Below are 14,648 nucleotides of genomic sequence, written 5' to 3'. Positions count from 1 at the left end.
CAGCCAGAGCTCTCTTATCTGGGAGAACCGGGTGTGATTCCCCCCTTCCCCACTTGCAGCTGCTGGAATGGCCTTTGGTCAGCCAGAGCTCTCTTATCTGGCAGAACCGGGTTGGATTCCCCCCTCCTCCACTTGCAGCTGCTGGAATGGCCTTGGGTCAGCCAGAGCTCTCTTATCTGGGAGAACCGGGTTTGATTCCCCACTCCTCCACTTGCAGCTGCTGGAATGGCCTTGGGTCAGCCAGAGCTCTCTTATCTGGCAGAACCGGGTTGGATTCCCAACTCCTCCACTTGCAGCTGCTGAAATGGCCTTGGGTCAGCCATAGCTCTCTTATCTGGGAGAACCGGGTTTGATTCCCCACTCCTCCACTTGCAGCTGCTGGAACGGCCTTGGGTCAGCCAGAGCTCTCTTATCTGGGAGAACTGAGTTTGATTCCCCACTCCTCCACTTGCAGCTGCTGGAATGGCTTTAGGTCAGCCAGAGCTCTCTTATCTGGGAGAACCGGGTTGGATTCCCCCCTCCTCCGCTTGCACCTGCTGGAATGGCCTTGGGTCAGCCAGAGCTATCTGGGAGCTGCAAGTGGAGGAGTGGGGAATCAAACCCGGTTCTCCCAGATAATAAGAGTCCACGCACTTAACCACTACACCAAACTGGCTTTCAGATCCACCCTGTGAGGTGGGTGAGGCTGAGAAAGATCTCCCAGAAGCTGCCCTTTCAGGGACAACCTTTGCGAGAGCTACGGCTGACCCAAGGCCATTCCAGCAGCTGCAAGTGAAGGAGTGGGCAATCAAACCCAGTTTTCCCATATAAGAGTCTGCGCACTTAACCACATACCAAACTAACTCTCCAGAAGGCCGTTAGACCTGTGATCTGCACAAACCCGTACTGCTGGGAAAAAATTCTATCCCGCCCATCAGCTAGACTTGCTCAAAGGAAACACACCCAATTTAGAGAACTTCCAGGAAAAAAGGAGCTTCTCGACAGCTCTGCTACGGGCGACAAGTCTGCTACAACTGAAAGGGTTCCCAACGAGGCCGAGCAGAATGCATTCGGAGCAAACGGGCGTACTCACATCTTCCAGGGGGGTGATAGACGCGCTTTCCCCGCCGTAGTACGCATTGCGATCCATGTGCAGGACCTTCTTTCCGTTCACCGACATAATGCCGGAGAGGATGCATTCCTGCGGAAGAGACATTTTAAAAAGTTATTCATGTTAATTTCTAGTCTGCCCCATCTCGCGAGCAGCCTCAGGGCGGGTCACGATAGACTTGAACAACAAACAAGCTATAGATCAGAAGCAAATAAACTACTGAACCAATGAAACAATTAAAACAATAAAATCACTCAATTTCAGGCGGAAGACAATCAGGCCATAGTGCACACGGAGGGACGGTGGCTCAGTGGTAGAGCATCTGCTTGGTAAGCAGAAAGTCCCAGGTTCAATCCCCGGCATCTCCAACTAAAAAGGGTCCAGGCAAAAAGGTGTGGAAAAGCTCAGCTTGAGACCCTGGAGAGCCACTGCTGGTGAGGGGAGAGAGGGTGGCTCAGTGGTAGAGCATCTGCTTGGGAAGCAGAAGGTCCCAGGTTCAATCCCCGGCATCTCCAAAAAGGGCCCGGGCAAGTAGACGTGAAAAAACTCCGCTTGAGACCCTGGGCAGCCACTACCAGTCAGGGGAGAGACGGTGGCTCAGTGGTAGAGCATCTGCTTGGTAAGCAGAAGGTCCCAGGTTCAATCCCCCGGCATCTCCAACTAAAAAGGGGCCAGGCAAGTAGACGTGAAAAACCTCAGCTTGAGATCCTGGAGAGCTGCTGCCAGTCTGAGTAGACAAGCCTGACTTTGATGGACCGAGGCTCTGATTCAGTAGAAGGCAGCTTCATATATTTTCATATGTAACCGATAATGGGCTAATAGCCACTGATGGACCTCTACACCATAGAGGACGGTGCAGAGTTGTTTTCAGAACCGCAGACCAGAACCAAGGGGTTGAAATTAAATCAGAAGAGTTTCCGCCTCAACCTTAGGAAGAACGTCCCGACCGTTAGAGGGGTTCCTCAGTGGAACAGGCTTCTTCGGGAGGTGGTGGGCTCTCCTTCCTTGGAGGTTTTAAAACAGAGGCTTAGATGGCCACTTGACAGCGATGCTAATTCTGTGAACTTAGGAAGGTCATGAGAAGAAGGGCAGGAAGGGTCGCATCAGGGCTTCGTTCTTGTGGTCCTTCCTTACACGCCCAGGGAAATACTGGCGGCCACTTTGGGGTCAGGCAGGAATTTTTCTCCAGGTCAGTTTTCCCAGGGATCCTGGAGGATTTGGGGTTTTTTTGGGAGGGAGGGGGGTTTCCCATCTTCTGGGCATGGAGAAGGGGTCGCTGGGGATGTGTGTGTGTGTGGTAGGAGAGGTATTTGTGAATTTCCTCCTTCCAACTCTTTTGATTCTAAAGCACGGGTGGCCAAACTTGCTTAACTAAGAGTTCTCTTATCTGGGAGAACCGGGTTTGATTCCCCCTCCTCCACTTGGAGCTGCTGGAATGGCCTTGGGTCAGCCATGGCTCTCTTATCTGGGAGAACCGGGTTTGATTCCCCACTCCTCCACTTGCAGCTGCTGGAATGGCCTTGGGTCAGCCAGAGCTCTCTTATCTGGGAGAACCGGGTTTGATTCCCCCTCCTCCACTTGGAGCTGCTGGAATGGCCTTGGGTCAGCCAGAGCTCTCTTATCTGGGAGAACCGGGTTTGATTCCCCCTCCTCCACTTGGAGCTGCTGGAATGGCCTTGGGTCAGCCATGGCTCTCTTAACTGGGAGAACCGGGTTTGATTCCCCCTCCTCCACTTGGAGCTGCTGGAATGGCCTTGGGTCAGCCATGGCTCTCTTATCTGGGAGAACCGGGTTTGATTCCCCACTCCTCCACTTGCAGCTGCTGGAATGGCCTTGGGTCAGCCAGAGCTCTCTTATCTGGGAGAACCGGGTTTGATTCCCCCTCCTCCACTTGGAGCTGCTGGAATGGCCTTGGGTCAGCCAGAGCTCTCTTATCTGGGAGAACCGGGTTTGATTCCCCCTCCTCCACTTGGAGCTGCTGGAATGGCCTTGGGTCAGCCATGGCTCTCTTAACTGGGAGAACCGGGTTTGATTCCCCCTCCTCCACTTGGAGCTGCTGGAATGGCCTTGGGTCAGCCATGGCTCTCTTATCTGGGAGAACCGGGTTTGATTCCCCACTCCTCCACTTGCAGCTGCTGGAATGGCCTTGGGTCAGCCAGAGCTCTCTTATCTGGGAGAACCGGGTTTGATTCCCCCTCCTCCACTTGGAGCTGCTGGAATGGCCTTGGGTCAGCCAGAGCTCTCTTATCTGGGAGAACCGGGTTTGATTCCCCCTCCTCCACTTGGAGCTGCTGGAATGGCCTTGGGTCAGCCAGAGCTCTCTTATCTGGGAGAACCGGGTTTGATTCCCCCTCCTCCACTTGCAGCTGCTGGAATGGCCTTGGGTCAGCCATGGCTCTCTTATCTGGGAGAACCGGGTTTGATTTCCCACTTCTCCACTTGCAGCTGCTGGAATGGCCTTGGGTCAGCCATAGCTCTCTTATCTAGGAGAACTGGGTTTGATTCCCCCCTCCTCCACTTGCACCTGCTAGCATGGCCTTGGGTCAGCCAAAGCTCTGGAAGAGGTTGTCCTTGAAAGGGCAGCTGCTGTGAGAGCCCTCTCAGCCCCACCCACTTCACAGGGTGTTTGTTGTGGGGGAGGAAGGGAAAGGACATTGTGAGCCGCTCTGAGGCTCTTCAGAGTGGAGGGCGGGATATAAATCCAATATCTTTACCCCCCCAGCAAGCTGGGGACTCACTTGACCGACCTCGGAAGGATGGAAGGCTGAGTCAACCTGGAGCTGGCTGCCTGAACCCAGCTTCCGCTGGGATTGAACTCAGGTCGTGAACAGAGTTTGAACTGCCGCTTTACCACTCTGCACTGTGAGGCGATTGTGAGCCGCTCTGAGTCTCTGATTCAGAGAGAAGGGCAGGGTATAAATCTGCAATTCTTCTTCTTCTTCTGCAGTACTGGAAAATTTGGGTTTGACTCCCATAAAAGGTAGAAGAGTAACACAGATTATTCATTAACTGCCTGGACGTGAGCAATATTAAAACGGTTACCCTGCAACAGTTATTTGCTACCAACTGGCCCACAAGCCAACTAAAAGCCTCACAGGCTAAACTTCTGGTTCCGCAAACAAACGGCGCTGAGGGAGCTTGTGGCAAAGGACAGAACTTGCTTCTTCAGCCGGACCTTTTTTACAGAGCTGCTGCAACGCATTTCACTGCCCCTTCTGGCAAACTCCTGCAGCTATACGAGGCGTGGGATCGCCTCCCTGCTCCACCCGCCGGTCTGGAGAAAGTCTTTTGCCTGACAGCTCTGCGGACCAGTCGTTTGCCCAGTGGCACACGTCACCGTGAGGAGGAAACCCTTCTACCGCAGCAGTTCTGCCCAAACAGTCCCGATCAGAGTCCAGCGCCAGCCTGCCAACACACTGCAGAGGCTGGCTTGCCCAGAGCAGGGAGAGGCGCAGGGGTGTGGCTAGAAGCAGGCAAGGAGAAAACCAGCCAGAGGCCCGGTTCTTTCCACTCCCTTTGGCTGCTGGACTCCGGTTTCAGTCTTGCCCTCCCCGCAGAGCCGAAAGCGGCAAGCCCAGAGATCGAGCGAGAGGGGAGAAGAGACTGTACGCGCCGTCTATCTTTGTGCATCGCGGGAAGGCGAACATCCGGAGACTACAGCCGATGAAGAATGCAGCAGCCAGGCTGTCACTGGGGCTCTCCGTGTGGGACCACATACAACCAGGGCTGTGAGAGCTGAACTGGCTGCCGACAGTGTACAAGATTCGCTACAAAGTGCTGTTATTACCTTTAAAGCCCGAGGACCTGTCTACCTGAGAGACTGTCTCTCCCCACATGTTCCCAGAGGGTACTTAGGTCTGGGACACAGAATTTATTCTTGATTCCCGGGCCGAGGGAGGCAAGACTGAAGACCCCCAGAGAGAGAGCCTTCTCGACTGCGGCCCCCTATTGGTGGGACCAACTCCCGGAAGTAGGAGACTTGCGGGCTCTAACCCAGTTCCACAGCCTGCGAGACGACATTATTCCGGCTCGCCTGTCACTGAATTTGGATACCCAAGAGGGCTGAAGGGCACCAAAAATTAACGACACCAGCACCAAAAGTGCTTTAAAAATTGTTTTAATTGGTTAATTTGTGCAATGTTTTAACTGTCAAATTCTAGAATGGATGAATTGTTTGAAGATTTTATTGCTGTGAGCTGCCCTGAGCCTGCTTCGGCAGGGAAGGAGGGATAGAAATCCAATCAATCAATCAATAACCTCTTGAATTTTTCTATCCTAGAGCCCTGGATTTCTCTTAAGTGGTTGACTTAGCCGCCCACCCAGAGTCCGGCCCCTTCTAATCTTTGAAGCGAAAACACCACAAATGACCATCACTTTGGTTTGTACCTCTTTTACAAGGACGTGCTTGGAATAAACGTGACACTGAAGCATTTTGGGGTCTCCACGGAAGTGGAATGGCTTGTAAGCCACTGGGATTACTTCCTCCTTCCTCCTATTATCTGCCGTTGAGAGCCAGTTTGGTCAAGTGGTGAAATGCGCGGACTCTTATCTGGGAGAACCGGGTTTGATTCCCCACTGCTCCACTTGCAGCTGCTGGAATGGCCTTGTGTCAGCCAGAGCTCTCTTATCTGGGAGAACCGGGTTTGATTCCCCACTCCTCCACTTGCAGCTGCTGGAATGGCCTTGGGTCAGCCAGAGCTCTCTTATCTGGGAGAACCGGGTTTGATTCCCCACTCCTCCACTTGCACCTGCTAGCATGGCCTTGGGTCAGCCATAGCTCTCTTATCTGGGAAAACTGGGTATGATTCCCCCCTCTTCCACTTGCAGCTGCTGGAATGGCCTTGGGTCAGCCATAGCTCTCTAATCTGGGAGAACCAGGTTTGATTCCCCCCTCTTCCACTTGCAGCTGCTGGAATGGCCTTGGGTCAGCCAGAGCTCTCTTATCTGGGAGAACGGGGTTTGATTCCCAACTACTCCATTTGCACCTGCTAGCATGGCCTTGGGTCAGCCAGAGCTCTCTTATCTGGGAGAACCGGGTTTGATTCCCTACTCCTCCACTTGCACCTGCTGGAATGGCCTTGGGTCAGCCATAGCTCTGGCAGAGGTTGTCCTTGAAAGGGCAGCTGCTGTGAGAGTCCTCTCAGCCCCACCCACCTCACAGGGTGTCTGTTGTGGGGGAGGAAGGGAAAGGACATTGTGAACCGCTCTGAGGCTCTTCAGAGTGGAGGGCGGGAGATAAATCCAATATCTTTACCCCCCAGCAAGCTGGGGACTCACTTGACCGACCACGGAAGGATGGAATGCTGAGTCAACCTGGAGCTGGCTGCCTGAACCCAGCTTCCGCTGGGATTGAACTCAGGTCGTGAACAGAGTTTGAACTGCCGCTTTACCACTCTGCACTGTGAGGCTCCTAATTTAATAAATAACAAGTAAAAAATATTAGGTCTCCACGATGATGTGTGCAAGAGGGCACACTAAGAATTAGAAGCAGCTCGATCCGAAGCTGAGGTTATGCAATTCCACCGGTTGATACCTGCCCCGCACGTTCTTGGCTCAGAAACATGAAAAGCTAGATTTCACCCAGGATCGGATTTCCCCCAAAAAATCAACCGCTGCAGCTAAAGACTGTCTCTATCCATGGAGCCAGCCTGCTCCTCCACCTTTATCCAGGAAGACTGAAACCTGAACAAACATGTTGAAAGCTTTGATGCTACCCAAAGCAAGCACATCTGTGTCTTGAGACGCCTAGCTCTTAGGCACGGTTTGGGCCAGACTTCACAATAAAACCAAGCCGCTTTAACACAGAGGAAGACCTGCCAGGATTAGGCAAAGATCAGGGCAGCCAGCCACGTATAATCGGGGGGTGGGGGTGGTAGGCCTACTTCTACGCTCTGGGATGCTAAACACTACAGAAGTGCATTCGGAGTATGGCATACTCAAGTAATCCACCTGAGTGTCGCGGCTCCTCGATGCCTCCAACAGTGAGCCGAAAACTGAGGGGTAAGAATACCGGTAACAACTGCAGTCAGAAGGTGACAGCTGACAGCAAAAAAGGAAGATGTTGGATTGATACCCTGCCCTATACGCTGAGATTCAGAGCGGTCACAATCTCCTATACCTTCCCTCCCCCCCACAACAGACATCCTGTGAGGTAGGTGGGGCTGAGAGAGCTCCGACAGCAGCTGTCCTTTCAAAGACAGCTCCTATGAGAGCTCTGGCTGACCCAAGGCCATTCCAGCAGCTGCAAGCGGAGGAGTGGGGAATCAAACCCGGTTCTCCCAGATAAGAGAACTCTGGCTGACCCAAGGCCATTCCAGCAGCTGCAAGTGGAGGAGGGGGGAATCAAACCCGGTTCTCTCAGATAAGAGCTCTGGCTGACCCAAGGCCATTCCAGCAGCTGCAAGTGGAGGAGTGGGGAATCAAAGCTGGTTCTCCCAGATAAGAGAGCTCTGGCTAACCCAAGGCCATTCCAGAAGCTGCAAGTGGAGGAGTGGGGAATCAAACCTGGTTCTCCCAGAAAAGAGAGCTATGGCTGACCCATGGCCATTCCAGCAGCTGCAAGTGGAGGAGTGGGGAATCAAACCCGGTTCTCCCAAATAAGAGAGCCATGGCTGACCCAAGGCCATTCCAGCAGCTGCAAGTGGAGAAGTGGGGAATCAAACCCGGTTCTCCCAGATAGAGCTCTGGCTGACCCAAGGCCATTCCAGCAGCTGCAAGTGAAGGAGTGGGGAATCAAGCACGGTTCTCCCAAATAAGAGAGCCATGGCTGACCCAAGGCCATTCCAGCTGCTGCAAGTGGAGGAAAAAAACTCGCTTCTCCCAGATAAGAGAGCTCTGGCTGACCCAAGGCCATTCCAGCAGGTGCAAGTGGAGGAGTGGGGAATCCAATCCGGTTCTCCCAGATAAGAGAGCTCTGGCTGACCCAAGGCCATTCCAGCAGCTTCTAGTGGAGGAGTGGGGAATCATACCGAGTTCTCCCAGATAAAGAGTCCGCGCACTTAACCACTACACCAAACTGGCAAAGTATGTGGATTTCCCCCAACCTTTTCTGCCAAAGGAAGGGTCATTCATATGCTCTTGTCTGCTTGGAGGATTTGGGTGCCGGTGGGGACATCACAGCCCAGGCAAAAGATTTACAGACTAAGTAAAGCTAAGTCCCAGCTAGTGTGCCATGAAGCGTCACTTAGACAGAAGAGGTCAGATAACCGACAGAAAACTACCTTATAGGATCAGACAGGGGCTCCCATGGACCGTTCCTACCAGCCGGTGACCAAAGTACAGACGACGGACGGGAAGAAAAGACACCAGCTGGTAAATTGCTTGACCTAATCAGTGACTTTGGATTAATGTATTACTATAACAAGCCCACAATTAGACGACTATATATAGTGGTGTAAGTAAGCGGCCCATCTCCGCAAGCAAATGAAGCTCTCGCTACCTTCTCTGCTCAGCTTAAGGCCAAAAAAGCGCTAGGAAAACATATTATGCAACCATCATTCATTTCTTTAGAACGGGGGTGGTCAAACTGTGGCTCGGGAGCCGGTTTGGCATAGCGGTTAAGTGTGCCGACTCTTATCTGGGAGAACCGGGTTTGATTCGCCACTCCTCCACTTGCAGCTGCTGGAATGACCTTGGGTCAGCCAGAGCTCTCTTATCTGGGAGAACCGGGTTTGATTCCCCACTCCTCCACTTGCAGCTGCTGGAATGGCCTTGGGTCAGCCAGAGCTCTCTTACCTGGGAGAACCGGGTTTGATTCCCCACTCCTCCACTTGCAGCTGCTGGAATGGCCTTGGGTCAGCCAGAGCTCTCTTATCTGGGAGAACCGGGTTTGATTCGCCACTCCTTCACTTGCAGCTGCTGGAATGGCCTTGGGTCAGCCAGAGCTCTCTTATCTGCGAGAACCAGGTTTGATTCACCACTCCTTCCCTTGCAGCTGCTGGAATGGCCTTGGGTCAGCCAGAGCTCTCTTATCTGCGAGAACCGGGTTTGATTCACCACTCCTTCCCTTGCAGCTGCTGGAATGGGTCGGCCACAGCTCTGGCAGAGGTTGTCCTTGAAAGGGCAGCTGCTGTGAGAGCCCTCTCAGCCCCACCCACCTCACAGGGTGTCTGTTGTGGGGAAGGCAGCTAAAAGGAGATTGTGAGCCGCTCTGAGACTCTGATTCAGAGAGAAGGGTGGGGTACAAATCTATGGTCTTCACACGTGCTGTGTGGCTCTCAACGCCCCCACTGTCCTGTTGGCTGGCTTGGAAAATGTATTTAAAGTCGCTTTCTTCTTACCTCTCCCACCCCCATCTATTTTCCTTCCTCCTCTCACACCTTGCAGTTCTCCAACACCTGACGTTTATTCTATGTGTCTCTTACATTAAGCAAGTTTGGCCACCCTTGATTTAGAATAATGGACAAGAGCTAATGCCCATGTGCCAAACTATCAACCCTTCACCCAACCACACTGAACTGCGAGAGCCGAACTACCTGAAACTCAGCTCGCGTTTCTAAAAGTGAGTAGAAACAATGCCATCCTACCGTGGACAGCCCAGGCTAGTCTGATCCATCTAGCAGAGGTCTATCAGTGGCTATTAGCCACAGTGTGTGTGTGTGTGTGTGTGTGTGTGTGTGTGTGTGTGTATATATATAAAAATTAACTTGTTCATAAATGATTTAGAGTTGGGAGTGAGCAGTGAAGTGGCCAAGTTTGCGGATGACACTAAATTGTTCAGGGTGGTGAGAACCAGAGAGGATTGTGAGGAACTCCCAAGGGACCTGTTGAGGCTGGGTGAGCGGGCGTCAACGTGGCAGATGAGGTTCAATGTGGCCAAGTGCAAAGTAATGCACATTGGGGCCAAGAATCCCAGCTACAAATACAAGTTGATGGGGTGTGAACTGGCAGAGAATGACCAAGAGAAAGATCTTGGGGTCGTGGTAGAGAACTCACTGAAAATGTCAAGACAGTGTGCGTTTGCAATAAAAAAGGCCAACGCCATGCTGGGAATTATTAGGAAGGGAATTGAAAACAAATCAGCCAGTATCATAATGCCCCTGTATAAATCGATGGTGTGGTCTCATTTGGAGTACTGTGTGCAGTACTGGTCACCGCACCTCAAAAAGGATATTATAGCATTGGAGAAAGTCCAGAAAAGGGCAACTAGAATGATTAAAGGGCTGGAACACTTTCCCTATGAAGAAAGGTTGAAACGCTTGGGACTCTTTAGCTTGGAGAAACGTCGACTGAGGGGTGACATGATAGAGGTTTACAAGATAATGCATGGGATGGAGAAAGTAGAGAAAGAAGGACTTTTCTCCCCTTCTCACAATACAAGAACTCGTGGGCATTCGATGAAATTGCTGAGCAGACAGGTTAAAACGGATAAAAGGAAGTACTTCTTCACCCAAAGGGTGATTAACATGTGGAATTCACTGCCACAGGAGGTGGTGGCGGCCACAAGCATGGCCACCTTCAAGAGGGGTTTAGATAAAAATATGCGGCCCGGGGGCCAAATTAGGCCCACCCCCCAGCAACTGGCTGTCATCTGCTTCATTCTCCCTCTCTTTCTACCTTCTGCCTAACAGCGTGGTTTGCAAGGCTCCCGCAATCACACAGCAGAGCTACTGAGCCAAGCCTCTCTTCCTTCTATTGGCTGACGCTCCTCCCCCTCCTGGTCCCCTGGGGAAGGAAGGAAAGAGCCAGAGCTTCCTTTTCCCAGTTTCCTGGATCCCACTGGAGAAATACAAAGAAAGCACCTTTAAGACCTGTTTTAAAAATAGCTTTGTGTTTATCTGTGTCCTTCATAAAGGTCCTTCATCTCTGGTATTACATTTTTATGACACACATCTCCCACCCCCACAAGGTCTCATTTATGTCAAGACTCAGCCCTCATAACCAATGAGTTTGACACCCCTGGGGGCAGTCCTGTCGAAGGGGAAAGCCTTGCCTCAGAGTAGCCCAGACGGAACTCCAATTTCATGAAGCAACAGCTGCCACAAATTATGGGTTGGTTCCCTCCCTGGTTCCTCATTCCTTCTATTAAGCAGAAGGTGCCACGCACAGGGGGAAACGAGAAACAGAACTTGGCTCAGTGTACTTTGCAGTTTTTGCAGTGGACAGATAAAGCTGAACTGGAAAAAGCCCAGGAGAGGGCAACTAGAATGATTCAAGGGCTGGAACATTTTCCCATGAAGAAAGGTTAAAACACTTGGAACTCTTTAGCTTGGAGAAACGTCGACTGCGGGGAGACATGACGGAGGTTTACAAGATCATGCACGGGATAGAGAAGGTAGAGAAAGAAGTACTTTTCTCCCTTTCTCACACTACGAGAAACCGTGGGCACTCAATTAAATTGCTGAGCAGTCGGGTTAGAACGGATAAAAGGAAGTCCTCCTTCACCCAAAGGGCGATTAATACGTGGTATTTACTGCCACAGGAGGTGGCGGCGGCTACGGGCATAGCCAGCTTCAAGAGGGGATTGGATCAGCATCTGGAGCAGAGGTCCATCAGTGGCTACAAGCCACAGCGTATTGTTGGAACTCTGTCTGGGGCAGTGATGCTCTGTATTCTTGGTGCTGAGGTGGGGGTGGGGGACAGTGGGAGCTTCTAGTCCCACTGATGGACCTCCTGATGGCACCTGGTTTTTTTGGTCACTGTGTGGCAAAGTGTTGGACTGGATGGGCCATTGGCCTGATCCAACATGGCTTCTCCTATGTTCTTATGAACTGTAACAGGGTGAGACAGCTCACCTCCCCAGGTCGGTACGGTCTGCTCCAAATGGTGACAGCAGCTCTCCAGCATCTTTGATAGAGGTCTTCCCTTTGATTTGACCATTTTAACTGGAAATCAAACCTAGGACCTTCTGGGGAGCCAAATTGCTTTTATGCTGTGCCATAAGACGGGCAAAACACCAGGTGTAGCTTTTTGCCCAAGGCCATCTCCATCACAGCTGAAAAGCACAGGACCTTTCTTCCAGAGCCCAAACTTGTCAGACAGCATTTCAGATTGGTGCATGAATGAATCTAAATTTCTGTCTGCCTTTCTCCCTAAAGGCGACTTAAAGCAGCTTACTGCGTACTACATTCTTCTGTCTTCCACTTTTAATTCCATGACCCTGTGAAGCAGGTATCTGCCAGTGTCTGACTGGTCCAAAGTCATGGAATCAGAGTTGGAAGGGACCTCCAGGGTCATCTAGTCCAACCCCCTGCACAATGCAGGAAACTCACAAACACCTCCCCCTAAATTCACAGGATCTTCATTGCTGTCAGATGGCCATCCAGCCTCTGTTGAAAAACCTCGAAGGAAGGAGAGCCCCCCACCTCCCGAGGAAGCCTGTTCCACTGAGGAATCGCTCTAACTGTCAGGAAATTCTTAGAATCATAGAGTTGGAAGGGACCTCTAGGGTCATCTAGTCCAACTCCCTGCACAATGCAGGAAACTCACAAACACCTCCCCCTGAGTTCACAGGATCAGCATTGCTGTGAGATGGCCATCTAGCCTCTGTTGAAAAACCTCCAAGGAAGGAGAGCCCAGCATCTCCCGAGGAAGCCTGTTCCACTGTTCATCATCATCTTCAGCTGCCTCCTGAACATTGGAAGTAAAGGGGCCAAGTACACCTCCCCAGGGAGGCTCTTCCATAATCATGGGGCTGCCACTAAAAAGGCCCTGTCTTGTGTGCCCACCAGGGGAGCTTCTTTGGTGGACAGCCAGGAAGGCCTCTCCCTGTGACCTTAACCGCTGGGCAGGAACGTATGGGGAAGGTGGTCAGATTACTTGGTCCCAAGCCATATAGGAGGGACTGGTAATTTTAACCCAGCCAGCAGCCTCACTAGCTGCGATAAGGCATGCTTGCGCGAGGGCTCGCTTCCACCATAAGAACGTAAGAGAAGCCATGTTGGATCAGGCCAATAGCCCATCCAGTCCAACATTCTGTCATACAGTGGCCAAAAAATGCCAGGTGCCATCAGGAGGTCCACCAGTCGGGCCAGGATACTAGAAGCCCTCCCGCTGCTGCCCCTCCCAAGCACCAAGAATACACTTGCTCTCCTTCACCATGAAGGAGAGTTCAAAGGCTGGGCCTCAAGTCAAATTCTGCAGACTCAAGAAGCTGCAAGGAGGAAGCTGGCACTGATTGCAAACCCAGATATTGCTCCACCGGCCACAACCGCTCTCGGGCTCATGACTTGCTGCTCGCGTCTGAGCCTCTGCTAGGTTACACAGCGAAACGGGACTTGCTCCGTGATGGAAAGCATCAAGCCCTCAAGCCGACAGCTGCATTTAAACCACAGCGACGGTTGCTCTTGAAGGTTTTGTTTCAGATACCAGCAAACTGGACTATTCCTGGGCTTTACAGCCTGGACTCAGATGTCGGATCAACCACCATTCACCATGAATCATCAGCAATTTACCTACCGCTCCATTCTGCTACCTTGAGGGACAGAAACAAAATAAAGCAAGAGGACAAATAATGGTAGATCTAACAAAGTGCAGCGACAGAGTAGATTCCTAAAAGAACTAGAATCATAAGAGTTGGAAGGGACCTCTAGGGTCATCTAGTCCAACCCCCTGACCATTCAGGAAGCTCACGAACACCTCCCCCTAAATTCACAGGATCCTCATTGCTGTCAGAAGGCCATCCAGCCTCTGTTGAAAGACCTCCAAGGAAGGAGAGCCCGCCACCTCCCGAGGAAGCCTGTTCCACGGAGGAACTGCTGTAAACTCACAAACACCTCCCCCTAAATTCACAGGATCCTCATTGCTCTCAGATGGCCATCTAGCCTCTGTTGAAAGACCTCCAAGGAAGGAGAGCCCGCCACCTCCCAAGGAAGCCTGTTCCACGGAGGAACTGCTGTAAACTCACAAACACTTCCCCCTAAATTCACAGGATCCTCATTGCTCTCAGATGGCCATCTAGCCTCTGTTGAAAGACCTCCAAGGAAGGAGAGCCCGCCACCTCCCGAGGAAGCCTGTTCCACGGAGGAACCGCTCTAAACTCACAAACACCTCCCCCTAAATTCACAGGATCCTCATTGCTCTCAGATGGCCATCTAGCCTCTGTTGAAAGACCTCCAAGGAAGGAGAGCCCGCCACCTCCCGAGGAAGCCTGTTCCACGGAGGAACCGCTCTAAACTCACAAACACCTCCCCCTAAATTCACAGGATCCTCATTGCTCTCAGATGGCCATCTAGCCTCTGTTGAAAAACCTCCAAGGAAGGAGAGTCCACCACCTCCCGCCTGTTCCACCAAGGAATTGCTCTAACGGTCAGGAACAGGCTTCCTCGGGAGGTGGTGGGCTCTCCTTCCTTGGAGGAACTAGAACAGGGTTTGCTTCCAAAATCCAATTCCACTGCCACCAGCTGCAATGCTAGGTGAGCTGGAAATGTTTAGAAGAAGCGCTGTAGAACGGGGGTGTCATGATCCTGGGCCTACAGATTCTAGAGAAGCCTGCCTCAGAGTATTACAGAAAGCCTACATTTCCCAGGATACCTCCTGTCCCTCTGATTGCGTGGCAAGGTTTTGGAGAGAAACTAGCCCAGAGACGGGTGGGATCTGGGAAGAGAGCATAAAAGAGCCA

At 51.9% G+C, this 14,648-nt stretch overlaps 1 protein-coding gene across 1 annotated transcript in view; it reads right to left on the bottom strand.

Moving 5' to 3' along the window:
• The window catches only part of GDI2 (GDP dissociation inhibitor 2), a 52,579-nt gene that overhangs the window by 17,212 nt on the left and 20,719 nt on the right, over window positions 1–14,648 (bottom strand). The window contains exon 2 of the mRNA XM_060246018.1: window positions 1,073–1,180. Coding sequence (XP_060102001.1) covers window positions 1,073–1,180 — 108 coding nt within the window. The remainder of the gene's footprint in view (window positions 1–1,072; window positions 1,181–14,648) is intronic.

Source organism: Heteronotia binoei, chromosome 8 (assembly GCF_032191835.1).
Source record: "Heteronotia binoei isolate CCM8104 ecotype False Entrance Well chromosome 8, APGP_CSIRO_Hbin_v1, whole genome shotgun sequence".
In the NCBI taxonomy this organism is placed as follows: Eukaryota; Metazoa; Chordata; class Lepidosauria; order Squamata; family Gekkonidae; genus Heteronotia; species Heteronotia binoei.
Note: the sequence above shows the minus strand (reverse complement) of the source record. Positions and strands in the feature narration are given on the sequence as shown.